Source organism: Podarcis vaucheri (genome assembly GCF_965113315.1).
Source record: "Podarcis vaucheri genome assembly, chromosome: 10".
Classification (NCBI taxonomy): Eukaryota; Metazoa; Chordata; class Lepidosauria; order Squamata; family Lacertidae; genus Podarcis; species Podarcis vaucheri.
Window position 1 is genome coordinate 33,915,947 of NC_138748.1, and position 22,961 is coordinate 33,938,907.

At 38.1% G+C, this 22,961-nt stretch overlaps 1 protein-coding gene across 3 annotated transcripts in view; it reads left to right on the top strand.

The window, feature by feature from the left end:
* PTPRQ (protein tyrosine phosphatase receptor type Q) overlaps positions 1-22,961 on the top strand; it is a 105,329-nt gene that overhangs the window by 47,825 nt on the left and 34,543 nt on the right. For all 3 annotated transcript variants that reach the window (XM_082240929.1, XM_082240930.1, XM_082240928.1), the window contains exons 37-48: positions 494-639; positions 1,669-1,837; positions 3,127-3,420; positions 4,165-4,440; positions 5,671-5,822; positions 6,909-7,050; positions 7,607-7,879; positions 10,907-11,233; positions 16,847-16,968; positions 20,235-20,421; positions 21,154-21,398; positions 21,843-21,909. In XM_082240929.1, coding sequence (XP_082097055.1) covers positions 494-639; positions 1,669-1,837; positions 3,127-3,420; positions 4,165-4,440; positions 5,671-5,822; positions 6,909-7,050; positions 7,607-7,879; positions 10,907-11,233; positions 16,847-16,968; positions 20,235-20,421; positions 21,154-21,398; positions 21,843-21,909 — 2,400 coding nt within the window. The remainder of the gene's footprint in view (positions 1-493; positions 640-1,668; positions 1,838-3,126; positions 3,421-4,164; positions 4,441-5,670; positions 5,823-6,908; positions 7,051-7,606; positions 7,880-10,906; positions 11,234-16,846; positions 16,969-20,234; positions 20,422-21,153; positions 21,399-21,842; positions 21,910-22,961) is intronic.

Consider the following 22,961-nt stretch of genomic DNA (forward strand, 5'->3'; position numbering starts at 1 on the left):
GGGACATTTTCATCATATTGTTTCTCTTCACTTGGGGGGTGATCAGTCTTTCCTCCTCTGAGTTTGCTTTCCCTTCATAAAATGAGACGGGGGTGGGGGGTGGGAAATACATGTTGACTAAAATGATATGGCTAGGAAACTATAATTCATATTTTTTTCAACAATGTTTAAAAATACTTTTTCTGATGTGTTCTCTTTGAACCTAAGCCTTTAATATGAACCCAATTTTTACCAAATATCTGTCGGTCTTTCAGATGTGTTTCCAGATAGCATGTGTCCTGTTGGTTCTTGTCTACCACCGTTTGCCCATATTATATGTCTTATCTGGAGGATGAGACTGAATTTAAAAATTATGAATAAATTTTGCATAGTGTGAAGTCTCCCCAATTTTGCAGGGCAGGAAAATCAACTGTGTTGTATTATTGATTCTTTTGTGTAGCAGTTACATGCCAAAATGGCTCGTACAAAAGGTAAACGTAAACATGTTTTTCAGCTCCAAGTGACCCTCCTAAAAATGTGTGGTATAAAAACCTTACCTCTTCATCAGTACGAATCTTCTGGGATCCTCCTCAAAAGCCCAATGGAGTTATACAGTTTTATTCGATTTACTACAAAAATGATTCAGACACTTACATGCAGGTAAATTTCAGGTTTTTTTCCTTTTCATTGAATTTCCATGGTAAAGATTGAATTAATTGTTTTGTAAATTTGTTCGTGATCACCATATGCATGAGGAGTAGCTTCATATTAATTTTAAACAGCCCTCAGAAAGAGCCCATATCACAGTATGAAACATAAACAGGCTTATGGATACACACATCATTACACATCTACCTACCCACAGTTTCACTGAAAACTGCTGAAGTTTGACTCCTTGTTTCCATGCCATTACAACACCCCTTAAACTATGGAATTTAAGGTTCACTTTCACCGTTTTAGTATAAGCAAAGCCCCCTCTGGTGGCTGTATGAAGAACATAGCCAAAACCTAACCTTTTGTGTGCTTAGAAATAGAAATTATATCCTTAAAAGCTTTAGTGTCATTACTGCTGTAGTGCTTGATATAGTTTCATTTGCTCAATAAATATAGCCACTGGATGCATTTTGTTATCTAAAGGTTTACAAATATAGGTAATTTTATATAGTTTTAAATATCTTAGTTTCTTGCTTAGCTAAGACAGTAGTTTCTTGTTTAATATCAAATAAATAAATACATTTTAAATTTTAAAAATCCTTATCTTGGCCCTGTTTGCAACTAAAACTAAACAAATACACACTAAAACTAAACCAATGCACACAATACACCAATACACATATGTGTATGTGTACTCACAATAAAAAATCATGGCTGCTATGCTGCTCCTCACATCATCCTGCTATCGTGGTACCTGAAGCTAAATTGTGGTTTTGCTTAGCATTATATCAGAACTGAGGCTTGTAGTTTGTCTTATTCCAGGCAAACCAGGCAGTAATTTGCTCCAAGTAGTATTGCAGGAGGACCAGGGAAAAAGCAAAACTATCGTGATTTTTACAGTGAGTTTGCACATTTGCACTTAACCATGATTTCACTTAGGGTTACATGGCAACTGGGTCACCGTTTACAGAGATGGTTACTAGTTTGGTTTTAATTGTGCTTTTTGTGCAAATATTTTCCCCCACCTCTGCTCAGAATTTTACCAGTTACGCTATTGACAGTGGTGTCGACAATGCAACTTTGTCTACGGTATTAAGCAACTTGGCGAAATGGAGCCACTACACACTTTGGTTAAGTGCTAGCACAGCCTTTGGAAATGGAAACCAAACTAGTGAAATCATACATTTGTACACAGATCAAGACGGTATGCATTTTTTAAAAAATATATCGAAATATATTGTAAAAAAATTATTCTGCTAAGGAAGGATTTGGCAGGATTGCAATATGGTAGTGATGGTATCACATTATGTGCCCCTTTTAAAGGCATCTATGGTACTCATACAGTGGTACCTCAGGATACAAATGCATCAGGTTACAGACTCCGCTAACCCAGAAATAGTACCTTGGGTTAAGAATTTTGCTTCAGGATGAGAACAGAAATTGCGCGGCGGCAGTGCAGCAGCAGCGGGAGGCCCCATTAGCTAAAGTGGTACCTCAGGTTAAGAACAGTTTCAGGTTAAGAACAAACCTCTAGAGTGAATTAAGTTCTTAACCCGAGGTACCACAGTATAGTTATTTCTCTGTCCCAGAATTTATGACATTCCTCCCACCAGAGATTCAACTAGATGTACTATAATCAGATTTAAGGTGTATCTCAATTCACTATTTTTAACAGACCACCTTGTTATCAGAGTCCCTTTGATTTGGACCTAACCACTGTATTCTACAGTGCACCTGTTTTAGCTAATACTAGTCTCTACCCATCTGCTCTGCAGATTTTTCACAATTACATTTGTTTCTTCCTTGTCCTCCTCAGACATACAGTCTCTATGGCTCTGTTTAGACTTAAGGGGTTGCAAAGTTTTCTCATACACTCCTAGGAGTGTAGCTTCGTTCCATTTTCAGTTTCTAATAAAGCAGGTGTAGGCAGATTGCTTTTATTTATTCATAATCCCATATACAGGCTTTTAACCTTTGGGATTTATCCCTGAAATTCTATTTGACATTCTAATAATTATAATTATTAGTGGAATGCTAGAATTCAATTTTCAGTATAAGGTGTGATCTCTATCCTGGAAGCAAGTCTTACCGAAATCAGTGGACTTACTTCCATCTAAAAACACATAAGAATCAGAGGATACAATGGCACATGCCTCACCAACCATGGTTTTGCATTTTAATTGTTTTGTTTTGAATATGAGGCAGTTTTGAATAATGTTTTCCTCTGCCTTTATCATGCTTTGGCTAAGGAACTCATCCACATACACTGAATATATAGCATGTGCTTACTTTTAGAACAGAAAACTAGAGTTTTTTATGTTTATACAAGCAATTGTCTTTTCAAAAAATGAGTTAAGTATCATTAATCCAGAACATTTCAGGTTGAAACCAATGTGAATTACTTCCATCCTTAGTGCTTATGTATAGCCACATGTAAGTATAAGAGAACAGAGTGCATACAGACCCTTTAACTTTTGCTTATTTGTGCTATAGTTCCAGATGGACCTGTGGAACAGCTGGCCTATCAAAACATTTCTTCCACTGCTGTAAATATAAGCTGGATGCCCCCAGCCCAACCTAATGGAATGGTCTTCTACAAGGTTTCACTGACAATGCAGGATGCTCAAACGGACCATGAGATTCTGTCACTCATTTTGAATGATACAAATGTGGTTCTTCGTAAACTGGAAAAATATACCAGTTATCTTCTAAAAATCACTCCAGCAACAGAAAACGGAGTATCTGAAATGCACACTGCTAGTCTGCACATCCGAACTGAAGAAGATGGTATGTTCCATACTTTGTTTTGTTCTTGTTCCTTAAATATTGGGTTTGTCCAGGCATGGGCAATGTGTGACTTGGAGTACTTCTGTGAGGACTATGGCCATTCTGTACAACACAATGTAAAGAAGCTTAAAATGTGATGGAAAACAATTTCTGCAGAATCAAAACCAAGGAAAGAGGTAAAAAGATAAGCCAACTTCAAAGCTGCTGTGATGTTAAAGTCTCATAACCAGGATTTTTCAAGGCATGGGTACAATTTTGCATGTCTAAAATATCCATTCAGTGTAAGGTTATAGGAAAAACAAAGCACTGCACACCTAATTTTTGTAAAAGTGTGTAAATTAAGCTTGGATTTCTGTGTGGAAGTAAGTGGCATGGGCTTACTTCAGAACAGATTGGTCTGCATGCTAATTTGCAAGTTAGCTTATGGTGCTGTATCCTGTGATGTTGCCCTGTGGTGTTTGCCAAGATGTCCAGCCTCTGTTTAGCAAAATCTTAGGTTTTTTTTTTTAAAAAATCACTGTAATATTGTCTCATGAAATTATTTTAATCACTTTAAACTGAATTAATTGTAGGTGGTTAAGAAAAGAATGGGCATGTCATTACTGTTATCTAATGTGTGCTGCAATTCTGCATTTAGATAATGAAAGAAAAAGTGTGTGTGTGTGTGTGTAGATGCTTATTAGAGATTTCACAATAAAGTTTTTTCAGCAGTTTAATATTTTCCCCCTTTATCTATTGATGCAGTTCCAGAATCTGCACCAATTATGACATCTTATAAAAACCTTTCGTCTACCTCAGTGATGTTATCCTGGGATCCCCCAGCCCGGGCAAATGGCATCATAATAAGCTATGTCTTAAAGCTGCATGGACTAGATCGAAATGATTCTTTCACTACTTCCAATAACTCAGTTGTCTTAGAAGATCTTTCACCATTTGTACTCTATAGTTTTTATGTATCTGCAAGAACTGGAAAAGGGCTCGGCCCATTCACTGTTTTGATGTTCTTCACAGATGAGTCTGGTGAGTAATTAGTTTAGCTGCCAGCAAGATCATTAGATACAAACTGAGCTGAATGTTAATATTTTTTTACTTTAGACAAGGTTTTGTTATCTTAATATTTGTCGTCCGTGCAGTGTATAACACTTATTGAAGTAGGATCTTCTTCTGAACATACATTGAGGGGAGAAAGTATTTGATCCCCTGTTAAATTTGCCCGTTTTCCCTCTGACGAAGAAATGACCAGTCCATAATTTTAATGGTAGGTTTATTGTAGCTGTGAGAGACAGAATAACAACAGGAAAATCCCCAGCTTTAAACTCTTGAGGCTTTCAATCCATGGGATCTCCAAGTAGGGACACCAGTCTGAAACCCCAGAGATCTGCTGCCAACCTGTGTGAACAATATTGAGCTAATACTTGTGCTAATACTTTGTATGAGGGGCAGCATTCTATGTTCTTATTTTTCTGTGATGGGAAATATACCTGTTAGCTGAAATATCAAATTAGGTGATGTGATAGCAAGGAAATGAGGATTACACTGCCTCTTGAACCATTCTCTGGTGGTTTCTAAATTGAACTGTTTTAAATTGAATTGTTTTAATCATTGTGACCTGCACCTATCAAGATTATGCTTTACTGAAAAAGAAGGTAAAATATTCTACATGTTACACAGATTGAGAATATAGGGAGATCTATTTTAATATAGGGAGATCTTTTAGTCCTTCCTCTAGATGAAAGTCAAGTACTGCAAAATCACTCAATGTAACTTTTCTTTTAGACTCTTGAGCAGTTTTTGTTTTTAGCAAGGTGAAGCCTCTCCAATGATATATTTGTGCTATGATGTGTGAGGTACCAACATAGTTGGTATTCCCCAAGCAAATCACTTGCAAGGTGGCATGGCAAGTCTTAGGAACAAGACTAGAAGTTTATTTTAATTGATTTGACTTAGCGGTTCAGCTGACTAATTTTCTCTTTGCCTGAAATTTGATTGTTATTATTTGTTTAGCAGTGAAAATAAATAGATCTCCCAGTTTCTTACAATTACTCTTTACAGAAACATACATCTCTGAAAAACATATCAAACAGATTGAAAGAACAATTATCCTAATAGAACTAATAGCATTGCTATATTGGTCTGAAAGATGTTAAATGAATGCATGTCAAATCTCTAAGAGTGAATTGCTTTTACAAAATATCTGTATGTACAAGTAGGATATACAGTGTTACAGTTAAATGATGTTTCTTTTCATAGTTCCACTGGCTCCTCCTGAGAACCTGACAATTGCCAATTACACATCTAATTCCGTATGGCTGAAATGGAATCCAAGCCCTCAACCAAATGGTGTTATTCAAAGATACGTTTTTAACATTTTGGATAACTGCAGTCAAACTACATTTTATCAGGTTTGTAACTCTAATGCTATATTCATACATATAATTAATATTATTAATTAAGATACATATATTGCAGTTCAGGACTGAATTGTTACTAGGAAATAAGACCTCAAAACTATTCTGAACTATGCTCACTATAAAAAGGAGCTTTTAGATTTCATACAAGAAATTTTTGAAAGGAAAGTGCTCCCAATTTCTTGGATTTGCTTTAAATCGTTCACATGCCCTTTGTGAATTTAAGGCAGTTGTACAAAGTAAATCAAAGAAGGCTATTTTTTAACCTGGACACTTCTCATTTCCATAATTCATGCCTTTACAGACTTGCCTATATATGTATGACCAGTGGTGAATTGGGTTAGTTTATATTTTACAATAACATTTCATCCAGCTTATTGGACAGGAGTCACACCTTAAGAATTGGGGGGGGGGGTAGACTAAATAAACAAGCAGTGGGGAAGCTTTGGGCCATGGGACTGATTACACCCACCTGACCTGTGAATACAGTCCACAAGGCCCTGTCCATCCCCTTGATGTGAATGAACTTAGCATAACTAGGATGATGCCAGTTATTGCTGTTGTGAATGGTCCTTAAATTGAATTGTCACGGGCTGTACTTATGGCATTTAATTGTGATTTGATGCCATTGTTTCCATTCCCCCCTCTACAATTCCATATATACCCAGCCAACTGAGCCTAACGTGTCATTTATCTAACAAAATGGACTCTAATTCATGAAAGCTAATGCCATACAGTGGTACCTCAGGTTACATACGCTTCAGGTTACATATGCTTCAGGTTACAGACTCCGCTAACGCAGAAATAGTGCTTCAGGTTAAGAACTTTGCTTCAGGATGAGAACAGAAATCGGGCTCCGGCGGTGCAGCAGCAGCAGGAGGCCCCATTAGCTAAAGTGGTGCTTCAGGTTAAGAACAGTTTCAGGTTAAGTACGGACCTCCGGAACGAATTAAGTACTTAACCTGAGGTACCACTGTATTTAATTTGTTAGTCTTTAAGGTGCAACAAGTCTCTGTTTTCAATTCTGTGGAAAATCTTTCAAAAATAGCAATTTTATAGTAATTGCTTTCTTCATCTAAGAACATTTCAGGTTCACACAATGAAGCTAATATTCTTGGACTAGAACCATTCAACACTTACTTCATCAGTGTTTCTGCATTCACAAAAGTTGGAAACGGCAATCAATTCAGCAATCTTGTTCAGCTGACCACAATGGAATCAGGTTAGCTTGCTTGAAATGTAATACTATTTGGAGTTTTCCCCCCTGCACACTTAAGAAACCTTAAGTTATGGGGCAATCCAGGGCACGTTCGCTTTCAGAAGTTGGTTTAGGACTTTTACCTCTCCTACTAGGCAGGTTGTCTGTTATAGGAGCATACTGTCTCTCAATTTGTCAACCTTGGCTTCCTTCAGTTTCCTACATCAGATGGACTGGGAGGACTCCTCTGTAAGCAGAAAGGCTATCATCTTAGTTGAGGTCCTTGTCTCTTGTGCAACAAAATTCATGAAAGCTGTCACTAACCCACTGTTGCTTGTTGAACCCCATTTGTGTAAGTCTATTGTCCCTCTTTCTCTTTGCATTGCGGCACAGTGCTAAACCAAGGCCTTCCCTCGATAGCTCTCTCGTCAAGAGCTCTAGTTATGCTGTCATCTCAAATAGCTGGAATGCTTGCCCCTTGCTTGTAACATTACCATGCTCGTACTGAAGTATACTCTAATGCAACTGCCCTTTCAGTTTTGTAGGAATGTTAACCTATGGTGCATGTTTCTCTTTGAAGCTCCAGATATTGTCCAGAATATCCAATGTACTGCAACCAGTTGGCAGTCAGTCATAGTCCAGTGGGACCCTCCTTTGAAGACAAATGGGATTATTACCCATTACATCATAACATTTGGAAAGAATTCAACAATCTTGTCTTCTGATAATGAAACAGTGCATACTTTCAGAGACTTGTTATCAAATACCTCTTACCAGTTTAAAATACAGGCTGTGACAGCTGCCGGGGGTGGAAAGGACCAGCTATGCAATGCCAGCACATTTCCAGAAACAGGTAACAATTCTTGTGGTTAAAATTGCACCTGATGTAAATAATATTTTCTCTACTCACATTTACTAGGCTATCCCAATCCATGAATTTGTTTCTCATATCTCAAGAGGATGTTCTTATAAATTCATGGACTAAGAACTAGGATATTGCTAGAAGTGTGGTAAAAGGAGCAAAGCCACATTATGAAAGTAATTTAGATTTTTCATGTGTTAGTTATGATTTTCTATTTTAACGAATTTACTGGAAAGTCAGTATTTTATTGAAAGCAGTGGCACTTATTTTCAAATAAGCAGATTCTGGCCTAAATGCCAGGAGTAACAACAAGAAGAAAATGGTCATTATTAGGTCAACATATTCTTAAATATATGTTCACATGAATTGTTTTCCGTTGAGTTGCTACCACTTGAAACTGGAGACTTGTGATTAGGAATGGAAACAGTTTTATAGTTGTTCTCAGCTTCTTATTTATGGTGGTCTATGTTAGTCACAGACACACAGCCAACACTGAGTCACTGCCAAAGCATTTATTTTTGACACCAAGTGAAATCAAATTAGGTTCACTGCCTCATTGGAAAATCTCTGAACAACAGCTCTGGAAGTACTGTTTGATTGTTTTAAGCAATGGGCAGAGCCCAACTGATCTCTATACTGGCATCCCTCAGTATAGCCCCTGGGTGTTGCAGTGCATGAGTATTTCTCATGAAAGGTGGAGAGTTCAACTCTCATTGGAGTGAAATGCTTATGAGGTCAGGTGCTGAAGGCCTGGTCACAGGGGTTCAGGTGGAGTTCACAGTTTGAGACCCCATATAGCCCTTACACATGTTGATCACATGTCAGTAATGGCATGTAGTGAGATTTAGGTGCTAGGTAAATCTCTTTTGTATTAGCCTTTAATGATTTCAGTACTCGCATACATACTCAGTCCAAAGTTTGTGAGGGAAGCTCTCTGGAAAAGTGTGGGAAATTGTGCAAGGGACTGCAGAGCAGTTGGGGAATTTGTGGAAATTGCTTCAACCCTTCCATGAACAGAAAGGCACCATTGGATCCATTGGATGCCTTACTGCTTTAATGGCAGCCTTTGTCTGCTGGGTATGTTGGTTGCATTTGCAACATTGCTGTTGTTTTCTTGCTGCATCCATTGCATTTTATTTTTTTACACCAATTTGAAAAGGTTATATTTAAAAACATGGTCTGAATGCAGCCAACATACCCATGCCCTTTCCATTCTTTCCAGATTCCCAAGTCATGGCCTGATAAACTGTGCACTTCCATTGAAGGTTGCAGTTCTATTCAGTTCTAAATAATAAAAACATTTTTGCATATAGTCTTTGTACACTCCCTTTCAATAAAAGGAAGCAAACGGCCCTCAAATTCATGCTTTGGTAAAGTACATATTTCAGTTAATCTAGATACCGCACCCAAATATCCTAATAAATCATTTTCTCCACAATCCATCATAAACTGAATTAAGTTGTGATAAACTTAACATTCATAATATGTATAAAAACAGCAAACAGGCAATCATATTAAGGCAATTGAGCAAAGAAGGATTTAAGACAAATCTTCCAATTATACAAAGTTTTCTTTCTGCTTTGAGGAGAGGCATCGTTTGAATATTATATTTAAGGAAGACTTTGGTAGGAAAAAGGAGTATTTCGCAAACTTATTTTTTTCCTGGCTATCTTTTAACTGGGGTTCTTTTGTGACTCCTTTAAACTACCATATTGATAATACAGTCTTTAAAAATGTATCTAGTCCTCCTGAGGTCTGGTTCACTATGTAAGAGATATATACAACCCAGTCTATTTCCCCCCTTTCGTTCCAGGGAAGGAAGTACATTTGTTCACATATTCCTCTGTGAATGTTGATCTGCCCTCATGTGGTAAAAGTCTTTGTGTACATCTGTACTTACATACTGTTTTATGAATTCCCTAGATGTTTGCTATTAGGGCTTTTACAGAATAAGTACCATTGTATTCAATGGGTCTTATTTCCTAGCAACAGTTCAGTTCTGAACTGCAATATATGTTGCTGCTGTGGGGTTCATTTGATGGTTCCCTGGACATCTGACTCTGTAATTATGGAGGCTCTTGTTGTAGATGCCCAAAGTGTGGCAAAGTTCCTGCTATGGCTGGCCATTTGTGTTCTTTGAAGTCCACAGAGGTTCTTGGACTTAAATTAACTTGCATGTGAATTGTATTCCAAAATTAGCTTTTCTCTATATAAATAACACATACAGTTTATACAAAATGTGTCTGTAACTACTTGAGATAGATGCACCAGACAACTGAAATGGCCTAATACTGACCTTCAGTGATGTAACATCTTTGATAAAGTGTTATATGCAACAGATTAGACAACTTCAAAACAATTATGCTCCAAGGTTACAGATACGAACAGGATTGAAATATCTTTTGTTCAAGGAAGCAGATACTTGTTCTTCCACACTTATCAACCCCAACCCAAAGAAGCAACGTTTTTTTAAATGTACAGATGTTCCTAGTTTGAATGCTTCCCAGTGTAATCCTGCAGCTTACTCAAAATTTATAAACATGACTCAGCCATTGTGATTTGGTGATGACCACTTTACTAAATATTCTTATGCCAGCAAAGTTCACATTCATGAATCATCTGGTATGGACAAACATTTTTCATCAGTCCACCTAAAGGTCCCAACATCTATTCATCAAGTATTCTTTTGTAACACAAATGTAACTAAGACCATAAATCTCCAATGACCTCTAGAAATGTCAAGGACCCTTTAAAGAATGAAAAAACCAACAACTTGGCTCTAGTTTGTCTTAACGGTATTGAATGTTTTCAGAAAGATTTTAAGGTGAAATATCCCTTATGTGTGCCAATGTATATCATTCTCAAAACACACAAATCATTACCAATTTATAGGGAGAAACAATTAAATCATCTTTAACTGCAGTTGTGTTTAGCATAACCCTGTATTCAACAATAAGCACAGGCTATTGATTGCTTACTGTAACGTGTGGTACATAACATTTCAAAAATTATTTTTAGCTCCCAGCGCTCCCAGAGATATTTCGTTTTCAAGCATACAATCAACAAGTGTGACCTTGAGATGGAGAATGCCAGTTACTATCTTTGGCTACTTTCAAAACTACAAGATTACTGCGCAGTTACGATCTATCCATTGCAACAACTGGGAAGCTGCTGAATGTATTGAATATGAGCAGGAGCAATATTCATATACTGTTGGCACTTTGTCAGAGGAAACAGTCTATGACCTGAAAAAATTTAGATGGTATAGATTTAGAGTTTCTGCTAGTACGAATGCTGGTTTTGGCACCTCTTCACCATGGATTTCTACACAAACTCTTCCTGGCTGTAAGTAAGAATGACTATCATACCTCTTAGTTTTACATGGACATCAAATCTATAAAGGTCTGGAATAATTCAAACCATGCACAGTTGATGATACAGCTACCTTGAATTTATCAATGGTACCCCGATGTCTCTCTCTGGATATTCAAATGTAAAATGCAATCAAGTATATAAGCATTGTTAAAAATCCATTGCCTGTAAGAACTTGTATTAGTCAATTATATCCAGTTACATCCTCAGGAATTCATAAGTGCTGCATATGTCAGGAATTAAGCATACAGTATACTGTATACAATAGTCATGAAAGAGGAAGAAGGTCTGACAGCAATCATATTGCATTGAAGTTAGCAATTTTTTTCTGTTTTCCATGACTACTTCATTTTCCACGTAAAAACATGAGCAAAATCATGGAGTCCATAGTCAAAGCATAAACATATTGTACAGTTGATATTAGTGAACATTTATTACATACAAGCTTGGTGTAATGGGAAGATTAAATTTTTTTAATTAACCTTACCATTCCCAATTCTCTGAAGAAATATATAGGAGAATGTATTCATAGTCAGCAATTTTGAGAAAAAAGTCTCACTTGTAGATCTTAACAGCTGCTTGTTGTGGTCATTATCCAAAGCAGCTGCTTAATCTAGATATTTCCAGACTGTATAAATTGTTTAAAATAAGAGAGAAAACATATTTCACATTTCCCCCCCTCCCCCATAGAAAATGGCAAGGTGTTTTGTGTGTGTGTGTGTGTGTGCTCAGCAATCCTCTCTTAGGAGTTTTTCAAGGAAATGTTAGCTAGAAAAATCCAAAACAATCAAGTCACTATTTGCTCCAATAATCTACTATTTTAGCACTTGTTTAATTTGGGGGTTTTGTATACTAAGCTTTAAAATTTCACAAGCACTAACAGTATCTCCCTTTTAAAAGCTCATACCAAACGTTGAAATTGCTTTTTGGATAGAGTGAATTTTAAAAGGCTTTTGGGTGGTTCTATCATTCAATAGGCTAAATCAGTTGGATATTCAGGATTGTGGCCATGGTGCAATTACAAAGTAGAAAGTGCAGGGTTCAGCTCATGCATGCTATGTCTGTGACAATTGCATGGTAAAGTTAACATTGATTTTCTTACATTTTAAAAACATTAGCAATTTTGGAAAGATTCAATACATGTTTACACAGAGGTAAGGATAATGATACTCACTATTAAATAGTCACCAATGCTAGTTTTGCTCCCATAGTTAGATAGAGTACTCAGCCTTCTGTTTTATAGATTGTCCTCTTAGGAACTGTCTTTCTGTCTCATAAAATAGTTTGATGGCAGTGTTATTGCATTGCTGATAAATTATACAAGTCTACTTTGCAATGGGATCTGTTTTCTAAAGAATCAAACTTTGCCGTTACCATGATATTAAACCATAACTTTGGTTCAGAAAAGGAGAATTTTTGACAGCTGCAGCTTGTCGTAGACTTGTGAGAAAACCTGACCATGCTGAAATTCCCTCTTTTTAATAGCTATTAAAGATTGTGGCTCTGTCCTCTTTAGGCACTGGTTGCTTTGAAGTCGGTTTATGTATAGCAAAGCTTTCTCTGTTACGTAGTCAGTGAGCTTTGCCTGCTTTTCACATAATGCTAAGGGCACATGAACTCTACCTCCATTCCAAGTTAGTAACCCTAGGAACAGTGGCTGTGTCTTGCTCTGATTCTTAAAATAACATTCAACCCAGCTTGAACCTAAATCTGCTTATATAGTTTCTTCCAATGCATTGAAAGAACCATTGGTCCAGTGTAGATGACAATGTAAACAGAATGAACATAGGATGAGAGTCTCAGGATTGCTCCAGCTGGTTTTGCCCATGATCTCCATATGTCCAGCTAGCTCTGCACAGTGCTTGAGCTATACATAAATTCATAGCTTTAAACTCTTGAGGATTTCTGCATGGGACAGACTATAGACTGGGTAGATAAAGGCTTTGTAGCTACAGTTTATACATATGTGGATGCTGTTCAGAAAGTGGGATGTAGAGGTTTGGGTAGGGTGCAATCATTACTCCCTTCCATACACTCATTCTGCCTTCATCATCCCTGTACAAAGGTTATTGTTTCTCCATCTTTAATGTTTCATTTGAGCAATTCAGGACTCCGTTGCCCTGTTTCTAGATACACATTGTTGAGCTTACTGATAAGCAAATTTAAAGATTGCAGTCAGTTGAGTCTGTTCATCATTCTTTCCTTATTCTTCCTGAGGATGCAAAGGCTAACAAGAATAATTGTACACAGGATGCAAAAATAAAACAAGCCAGGACTACAGCAGAGGTGCATAAGCCAGACCTCCTCAGCTGCAGTCATATGTTTGGTCACTTTCTTCTACCTATATTGCCCCCAGAATGCTTTGCAAGGTCTAGGAGTTCGTATAACAACTTTGCTCATCAAAATTGCCCAGAACAAGGACATTGGTATGACCAATAAATTTCCACTGAAGTTATATTATGAGAAATTGCTTTCCTCCACTTTCACTGCCTTTAGTAAAGGTAAAGGACCCCTGACCATTAGGTCCAGTCGTGGCTGACTCTGGGGTTGCGGCACTCATCTCGCTTTATTGGCCGAGGGAGCCGGCGTACAGCTTCCGGGTCATGTGGCCAGCATGACTAAGCCGCTTCTGGCGAACCAGAGCAGTGCACGGAAATGGCGTTTACCTTCCTGCTGGAGCGGTACCTATTTATCTACTTGCACTTTGACGCGTTTTCAAACTGCTAGGTTGGCAGGAGCAGGGACCGAGCAACGGGAGCTCACCCTGCTGCTGGGATTCGAACTACCAACCTTCTGATCGGCAAGTCCTAGGCTCTGTGATTTAACCCACAGTGCCATCCCTCACTGCCTTTACATGCCTTATTAAAATCACCAGATAAATGCTGGATTGAAGGGCATAGGGAATAATCCTGAATTGCCTCTAATTCACCACAGATCTTGTAATAATAGAATAGAAGATACCTTTCCATTTCAGCATTTTGCCTTTGAAAAATACTACAATCTAATCTAATATTTATTTTAAAATATTTGTTCAAATAATCTTATTTTATGTAAAATGTTAGTGTTGTAAAAATTCAGGCACGTATTTACGTTTAAAGGCACATGATAACTCATAGCCTTGGTTTCTTTTTTAAAAAGATCCTGTGCCAACATAAGCCCTACTAAAGTGCTGGAGTCAGAGGATGCATTTGAGCATCAGAGGATCAGTTTTGCTTTTTGATGAGTGGCTCTGTAAAATGATAAGCTATCCAGACGTACCTTCCAGCTAACAAACTTAACTTCTGCCTCACCATCAGGACACAGATGGATGGGAAAAAATGACCCTGACCTCCATAAGACCCACATTCCTGTGCAAGCATAGAAGCATGATAATCAGGAAATGATGGTTATTAGTTACAGAAAATGCATTATTGTGAAAACCAGGAGAAAAGTGCTCATGAGAGGAAGTGATTGGATTATAGGGGAACGAGTGAATAAGACTAGGTCATTCCTACTGAGTAAATTGCTGTGATTTATAAGAGAAAGGGTATGGTGATATCTTGCCCCATTACCGACTAGACTCATTTCACAAACAATCTTAAATCAGTATGTGACAGCTACCATTGGCACAAAAATTGTTTGTGTAATGTGTTTGTTGTAAGGCTGCTAGACTGAAGCCAACAGATTTCCAATTTCTAGTCATGTTTTAGTTATATATATTTATATAGATCTATATATATAGATATCAGAAATTTAGTGTATTTGAACATTCTTCAGCTATGATGAAAGTCAGTGAAGGGATGTCTTGGCACTTTAGATGAAGAGTTTTAAATGCGTTCACATCCTGATCCTAAATGCATTTATATGGAAGTGTCTAGATGTGCATCCTTTTGAATCTGTGGCAGCTGTGGTTTTCACTCAGCCTGTGTTGATTTCCAGATATGCTGCCACAGTCAGAGCTGGCCATATACACACTGACTGCCACAAGCTTACTGCCACTGGACAAACTCCACTCCAGTCAGCTTTGATTCTTAACTACAATTCACCAAAAGCTACAGTTGCAATCAGGTTCCCCAAAACTGGTTCAGGTTGAGCTTAGAGCATGGCCAGTCTGCTTACACAAAGCCAGCTCGGCCAGTAAGATTGCATAGGCTGGCCCAAAAGGTCCCATGAACAACCCCTAATCTCATTAATATCAATGGAACTTCAAAGGCATGGACAGTATCGAGACTATCCTAACAGACATTAGCAGAGGCCATTAGGAGAGGCTATGGACATGCAATATTGTATTTCAGATTTCCGTTTGGAAAGAATTCATTCCGGGTGTTCTGTGCAAAGAAATAAGATAAGGAAAGAAATATCAACGGAGCTTGCTTCTAACAAAGCCTATGCTGCTTACAGAAAGGAATTAATTTTTAAAAGTCTAAAATATAGCATTTTTCCGCCATGATAACATAGCAATAAGTATCTTTAAATGAACAATTTTACACATTACACTACTTTATAAAGTGGTCAAGTCATTTGTTGCCATCATTCTATCTTAAAGAATTAATTGATTTTTAGTAGCTAACTCTTAAAGAAACAAACTTTTTCTACATTATTCTTCACCTTCCCCATTAATGTTGTAAATAGGCTGACTGATCATTGTTCTACTCTCAATAATATGAAGCACTGATCACTAGGAGAGAAATAATGGAACTTCTGCTACCTGTGGAGAATGATGTAAATTTGGTTGACCTACCAAGGACAACAATATACTATTGCCCCACAAGTTACCTACCAGATGCTATTACACTACTTGTTTTACCATCCTTATCACCATTTATGTTAAACTTGCCTCATGGTGTGGATTTTTTACAGAGAGGCAGTCAATACTACTATGTAAATATCCCTGCATTTACAATAAAGGAAGCATTGCTGTATTGGCAGGAAATTCATTTTTTCATCAGAGGAAATTCATCAGAGGTGGCCAACATGGTGACCTTCAGATGTTGTAGACTTCAACTCCCACCATCCTTGACCATTAACCAGTCTGGCTGGGGTTGAGGAGGATTGTAGTTCCCAACATCTGGAGGGTACTAAGTTGGCTATTCCTAAATTAAAGCAGTTTATTATTTTAAATATGAATGTCCATATTTATATACGGCATGTGTTCCCTTTACACGTGATAGCGAATGTTAATTACACTCAGAGTAGACTCATTGAAATCAACAGCCATCCCCATTGTTTCCAGTGGGACTCCTGTGAGTATGACTTAGTTGGATACCACACAAGTAATGTGACTGCCATAAAACACAATGTATTTTATAATATTTTGTTAAAATGTTGATTAGAGCCCAATTTTACTGGGCCTTTGTTGACTGCCGCAAAACTATATTGCTAGATTTTGGGTGATCACACGTACAGTTCCTAGATTTCTAATTTGGCTGCAATTAAAATCAATATATGCAACACTGGAGACTTTTTCTATGACAGGGGCATAATGCTGTGACAGGGCCAAAAAAAAAAAGTGTGAATGCCATTTATTGTTCTTACTAAAATTGTACCGAATGAAATATTTTTGAGAGCTAACTGTATTTCCTGATATGTTTTCTACTTTTTCTCCAGTTCCAGATGCTCCTCCTGAAAATGTAACTGTGGTAGTTACATCTCCTTACAGTATTAATATTAGCTGGAGTGAGCCTGTCATCATTACGGGACCAACATTTTACCTCATCGACATTACCTCAGTAAGCCACTGCTTTTTTCCTCTATGACTATTAATGGTACAACCTGATACCTTACATAAATTTAGTGCTTATTTTCTAAAGAAAGATCCTGAAGCAGAGGGCTTATCTAGAAACAACAATTCTTATCTTGAAAGCTCTTCTCCTGAATGCTGAAGGAAACATTATGAGGTAAACTTGTGGTGAGGGAAACATTACAAGGTGGTACAGTTAGACAGAAGTCCCAGCAATCTAAGCTAGTGATCATCTATGACAGGAGAAGATGTGAAGTCACAGATAGGACAATGCAGAAAAAGCAAGTCATATACACCAGTACAGTGGTACCTTGATCCTCGAATGGCTTGGCTCCCAAACAAATTGGCTCTGGAACGCCACAAACCCGGAAGTGAGTGTTCCAGTTTGCAAACATTTTTCTGAAGCTGAATATCTGATGCAACTTCCGCAGCTTCTTATTGAGTGCAGGAAGCTGCTGCAGCCAATTGGAAGCCACGCCTTGGTTTTTTAATGGTTTTTGGGAGTCGAACGGACTCGTGGAATGAATTAAGTTTGAGAACCAAGGTACCATTGTGGAGGGATATATGGGGTGCTAGAAAAAAAGTGCCGGTACTCACCATGAAGTTGTTAACGGTAAGTGCCACACTTTTAACCAGTGCTTTTCTTCTAGCAAAAAAGGTGCTGGTACTGCGTACCCTTGAGAACCCTCAGGGAAAAAAGCACTGAGTATATAGCTTTATTTTTAAAGAATGGTTTCTTGTTAAGCACTGTCTTCTATGTGATCAGTAGCTACAGGTGTGAAGTCTATATAGACAGGTCCACCGCTGCTTCAATAAAACTATCCATCTGTCTGTAGTGAAAATCCTGGAATAAAATTTTGTTACTCTTTAGGGAAACAGAGTTACTGTTTCAGGGTCCAAAAACAAGCTGTATTTAGCAAAATTCCTATGTTAACATTTTAGTTAGTGAGACTTTCATTGTAGATGTAAAAACTTTAAGACTGTTTTTAAAACAAAAGCCAAATCTTCCCTATTCTGTATATTTTAAAATAATTTTTACTATGTTGATATACGGAAGTTACAGTTGTTTTAGCCTTTTTTTGAGCTTGCAAGTAAATTATTGCTAAATAACCTGATTCAGCCAATTTTATCTGCATTGTGCAGAACCTTATTTAGTTCTGGTGAAAGCAATTCATTATTATTATTTATCATTCTTTTGGAATTTATCTGCTTTTTTCAGCCACTTCTCCCTCTCTTTGCTTTTTTTTAGGGGGGGGGGGCTGCAAGACTGAGGCCACCCGCTATGTTTCCTTACTGAGCAGGAATTTATAACTTGTTCATCTGGTCTCAACTCTCTGTTCCCTGCACTGCCCCTCCTCCCCCAGCAATATCTTCTTAACCTGAATATACTTGTTCAAATCAGTATTTATTTCTCCAGTGGAAGGGATGGATGAAAATGCAACAGCCTTAATCTGCTCCAGGGGAAATGAGCTACCAGTTTACAGCCGTTGCTTGTTGTGTACACTCAATTCTTTTCTACAACTCCTGCTGCCAATGCAGCACAGTGAATGAAACAGGAATCCGATTTTTTTGTGTTGTGCAAACCCGGGCTCCATGTTTTTTTTTTGGGGGGGGGGGAAACAAACCACAAGTCTGGGTTTGGATGATGCAAGCTAGACTTTGGCTTGTTTCATTCACAGTGCAGCAAGGAAGGAATGGCACCGGAATGCTTGTGCCAGCAGTGAAATATTTCTTGCTAGCTGCCGGGGTGGGAGCACTGCCAGAATGACCCCCACCCACTTGAGCAAAGTGGGGCTGCCCTGTGCTGCCTGCCCAGCCATGCAATGGTGAGCCTGGCTGTTTGAAGGCCACATTCACGGTGTCCTGTGGGACCAGTGGCACTTTATGAGACTTGTAAGTGGTGCAGGGCTGGCAGGGAACATGCCTGTTGCGTCCTTCTCACCTGCCCTGCAGCTGGAGGGTGGCATGAGATGTACGCAACAGCTCATGACGTCCTGACAGGGTGCGTCTCCAAAAAAAATTGCGCCTCCCCGCCCCCAGTCCTGCCCATGCTACAACTCTGGCTTGAGCAGCCTGCACCATGAGCATACTGCTCATTCTCATTGAGCCAATAAACTATGGTTTTTAACCAGGCCATTGCGAATAAAAGCGCCACTTGGGAGGGGTCAAAAGAGTTCAGTACTGTTTCTTGATGGTCATCCCAGGAAATGAGTGTCTGTTTAGTAGATCAGAATCTTTAGTTAAGGTTAACTCTCAGTGGGGATACTAAGGCACATCTGTCAAAGAAAATATATGTTTGACCTACCTTAATGTGTTGGCAGCTGCATCTACTGCACACTTGACCCACTGGGGACTGCGAGTGTAGAGATTCATACGTTTTATTTTCTGTTGCATCACAGATAAACAAAATTGGTGCATGAGGAAGGATAGTCAGAAAGAAAGGATTTTATATCAGATTATATTTACTCATTTGTTGGCTGAGCTATTTTCTACTGCTGCTTAGTTCTTGGGATTTGCTTGTGTCTTCTGGTGCTGTTGTTTTGACACCAGAAGCACAAGGTAGGGTCACATGGTGGTTTATCCTATGCAGTTCAGGAACAATCAGTGACAACAACAGCTTTCTGAATTTTCTGCATGCAATCTAGTTTTCCTCTTTCAACAACACCTGCAGTTACTGGTGACACTCTATGAATCTTGGTAGAGTTCCTTTTCATACACCCCACGTCAAAGGGCAGCATGAGGGTGTTCTTACAGATTACCGAGTAAGGAAAAGCAAGACTCTCCAGTTCAGAACACCACAAATGCAGGCTAGCTATATATTCATTGCAGTTTTAAGTGAGAAACAGCAGGTAGATGGTAACTCGGCTTTCCATTTCATGATATATTGCTATATATTGCGATACCGTTCTTGTTATGTACTGAGTTGAATAGGACCCAAAAGGCAGCAGTCTGATTGGTCCTAGAACAATAGGATTCAGAATGCAGCAGTCTGATTGGTCCACAGGAGCCACCCAATCCAGCTCCAGGTGGAAGTGAATCCGCAACCTGATTGGCCTACAGGTGAATCCGGGATTAGCCAATCACATGGGGGCCATTGTGTAAACAATGTATATAAAGCAGACATTCTGGGGGAACTTCCATTCCTCACCACTATGAGCTGAATAAAGAGCATGAAATCCACTCTCAACTCCAAGTATATTTCAGTTCTGTTAAAAATTGCCCTAATTTTGGTTTGTTTGTTTTTGCTTTGTATAGGTAGATACTGATGACTATAAAGCTTCATTCGTCAAAACAAATGATGAGGACAAAAACCTTGATGTTTCAGGTTTAAGGGCATTTACAAGGTATTCTGTAGTGGTCACTGCTTTTACTGGCGATATCCATGCTGCACATATTGAAGGCAAATCTAGCCCTGCAGTCATTGTTTCCACTTTTGAAGCAGGTGAGCTGTTTCCGCTTTGTTGTTGCTTTTAGTATCTCTTCGGAAAAAGAAAATGTGAAGCAATTAATTTTTCTATGTTGTAAATGAAGTTTATGATATCAGGAAATACCACCATTCCTTTCGGCCATAGTAACTCTAGAACAGCCATCACTACTATGAAACAGCTTCACTTCTTAATTTCTTCCTGTTGTGCCCTTGCTAAAGGCATCTAGCCACTGCTCATAAAAGTGACAGCCCTAAGCAGTGGTAAGCGAGGCACTTGGGATGCAATTTCAGGGGAAAGGAATGATGAGTTGGGTTTCTGCACATAGTCTTTAATGGGCACTGAAGTTGAAAAGGATGCTTGAAATTCTTTACTGGTCTCAGATTTGTGAATGCCACTCTGCCGTGAAAAAACCAAAGGTATAAAAGGAACATTTGAAATCAGGGCAGAAGCTGCCATTATGATCAGTAAAACTAATGCAATAAACCCCACATCTGAATGCAGCTTAAATCTTTTCCTCTGCAATGTTTTAGAAGCTGGATGTATACTAATATTTGCATTTTTTGCAAAGACTCCTGAGGCTTGTGGTTTGTTTTTAACTGAAATCTAAAAAGAGCAATTGCAAGACCAAAGTGTCCAAAATCACATGTGAGTTTAGATGTACAGGTAAACTGAGATCCAAACATAAATATAGCAAATAAATAAATATAATTGTAATTTTAAAAATAAATTGTTGAACATTCTTTCAGTGCCCAGAGACCCACTAAACAACATAACTTTTCAGAAGATACCTGATGAAGTAACAAAATTTCAAGTGACGTTTATATCACCATCTGAACACAGTGGAAATATTCAAGTATATCAGGCAATGGTATACAAAGAAGATGACCCAACTGTCTTCCAGATCTATAATTTAAGTGTTATTGACAGGACAAACAAGTCAGTCACTGCTTTGATAGAGGGACTAAAAGGGGGACATACATATAATATCAGTGTAAGTTGAACTTTGTGTCTCTTTCTTTAACACAATCAGTAGTAAAGCTAAGCCAGAGCACTTTACTGTGGAGTGGTTTAAAAGCTATTAATTAATGTATGACTTGATTTCCAATTATTATGTTTATTGTGTGTGTGTGTGTGTGTGTGTGTGTGTGTATCTATCTATCTATCACACTACATGCAATTAATGCATAGTAGTCAGCAAAATAATATAGGGCCAATCTTGACTTGTACCCATAGAAGTAAGCCCCACTGATTTCAGTGAAGTGTCAAAGTCTTACTTTACTCAAGTAGAATTTAAATACTCCACACCCTCCCCCCCCGTGTGTGTACATGCTGTGTACATGCATGAAATAAGTCCAAGTTAATGTAGGTCTATTATGATTAAGGTAAACAGACTGAGATATAGGAAAATATATATAATTTAAACATTTATATTTAGGTTTATGCAATCAATGGTGCTGGTGCAGGGCCAAAGATCCAACTTAAAATCACAACAGACATTAAAGGTAGGTTCATGTAATGATTTCATAGTTTTAAAATAAAGATAATGCAAAAGAAATGTGAAGTCAGCTTGTTTTTTAAAAAACAAAACCATTCTCTTATGCACATCCTAGGTCAGTGGTTCCCAACCTTTTTTTTTTGCCATGCCCCACCTAAGTATCTCTAAAATCCTGATGCCTTCCCCCTGTAACATATAATTCTTATTATTCAAAAAGTTAACTCCTATTCCCATGGAGGAAGCCTAAAAGGCTATTAACTGTTAATAACTCATTCTCAAATTGCCCCCTTGTGGGGCATGTTGGGAGCCACAGTACTAGGTGGTGTTATCAACTGTTTCCTATTCCCATCCTCATGCTAACTTGAGTTATATTAATTATTTGCGCTAATTTTGAGCAGTACCTGTGATGTAGCCAAGGTAAATTAATATTAGGTTCTGGAAAAGAAGCAATGATGCTAAATCAACATATTTATCATTTACATTAAGACTGCAATCATAAGCAGCTTTACTAAGAATTATGTCCCATTGAAACCAGCAAGATGCATGTCCAAGTAATTATGATGGTATAGGAATGTACATTATTTTAATCTTTTCTAGCTATAACATTGTGCTGTGAGTTTTCTGGGAAATTTTGATTTCGAATGGGGCAATTTGCATTAGAGGTTTTTTCAGTTTGCTCTAGGAGGATTTAATATGTTTATTTGTATTTAAGTACCAAAGCTAAAAAAAAGTACCACATTTTTTGTCCAAATAAACCATCAGTATTTGACCTGAAATATTTGAGGTAAGCAGCAGTACTGCTTTCAGAAGACAGGAGAGCCCCACATGTTCAGCCCCACCGGTCACTACTGCAGCCCCATATGCACGCTCTCTCTCTCTCTCCCTCTCTCTCTCTCATATCAATACTCCACACTATTATTATTCTGTGGTCTGTTTTTGCCTGAGCTTAAGTCTGGACTAACGATTCTGAGCCCCTGTGTTTGGATTCGATACACGATATCCAATCACAGAACATTTCAGGATTTGGGCCTCTGCCATTGGCTCTTAAACTCAGTGTCA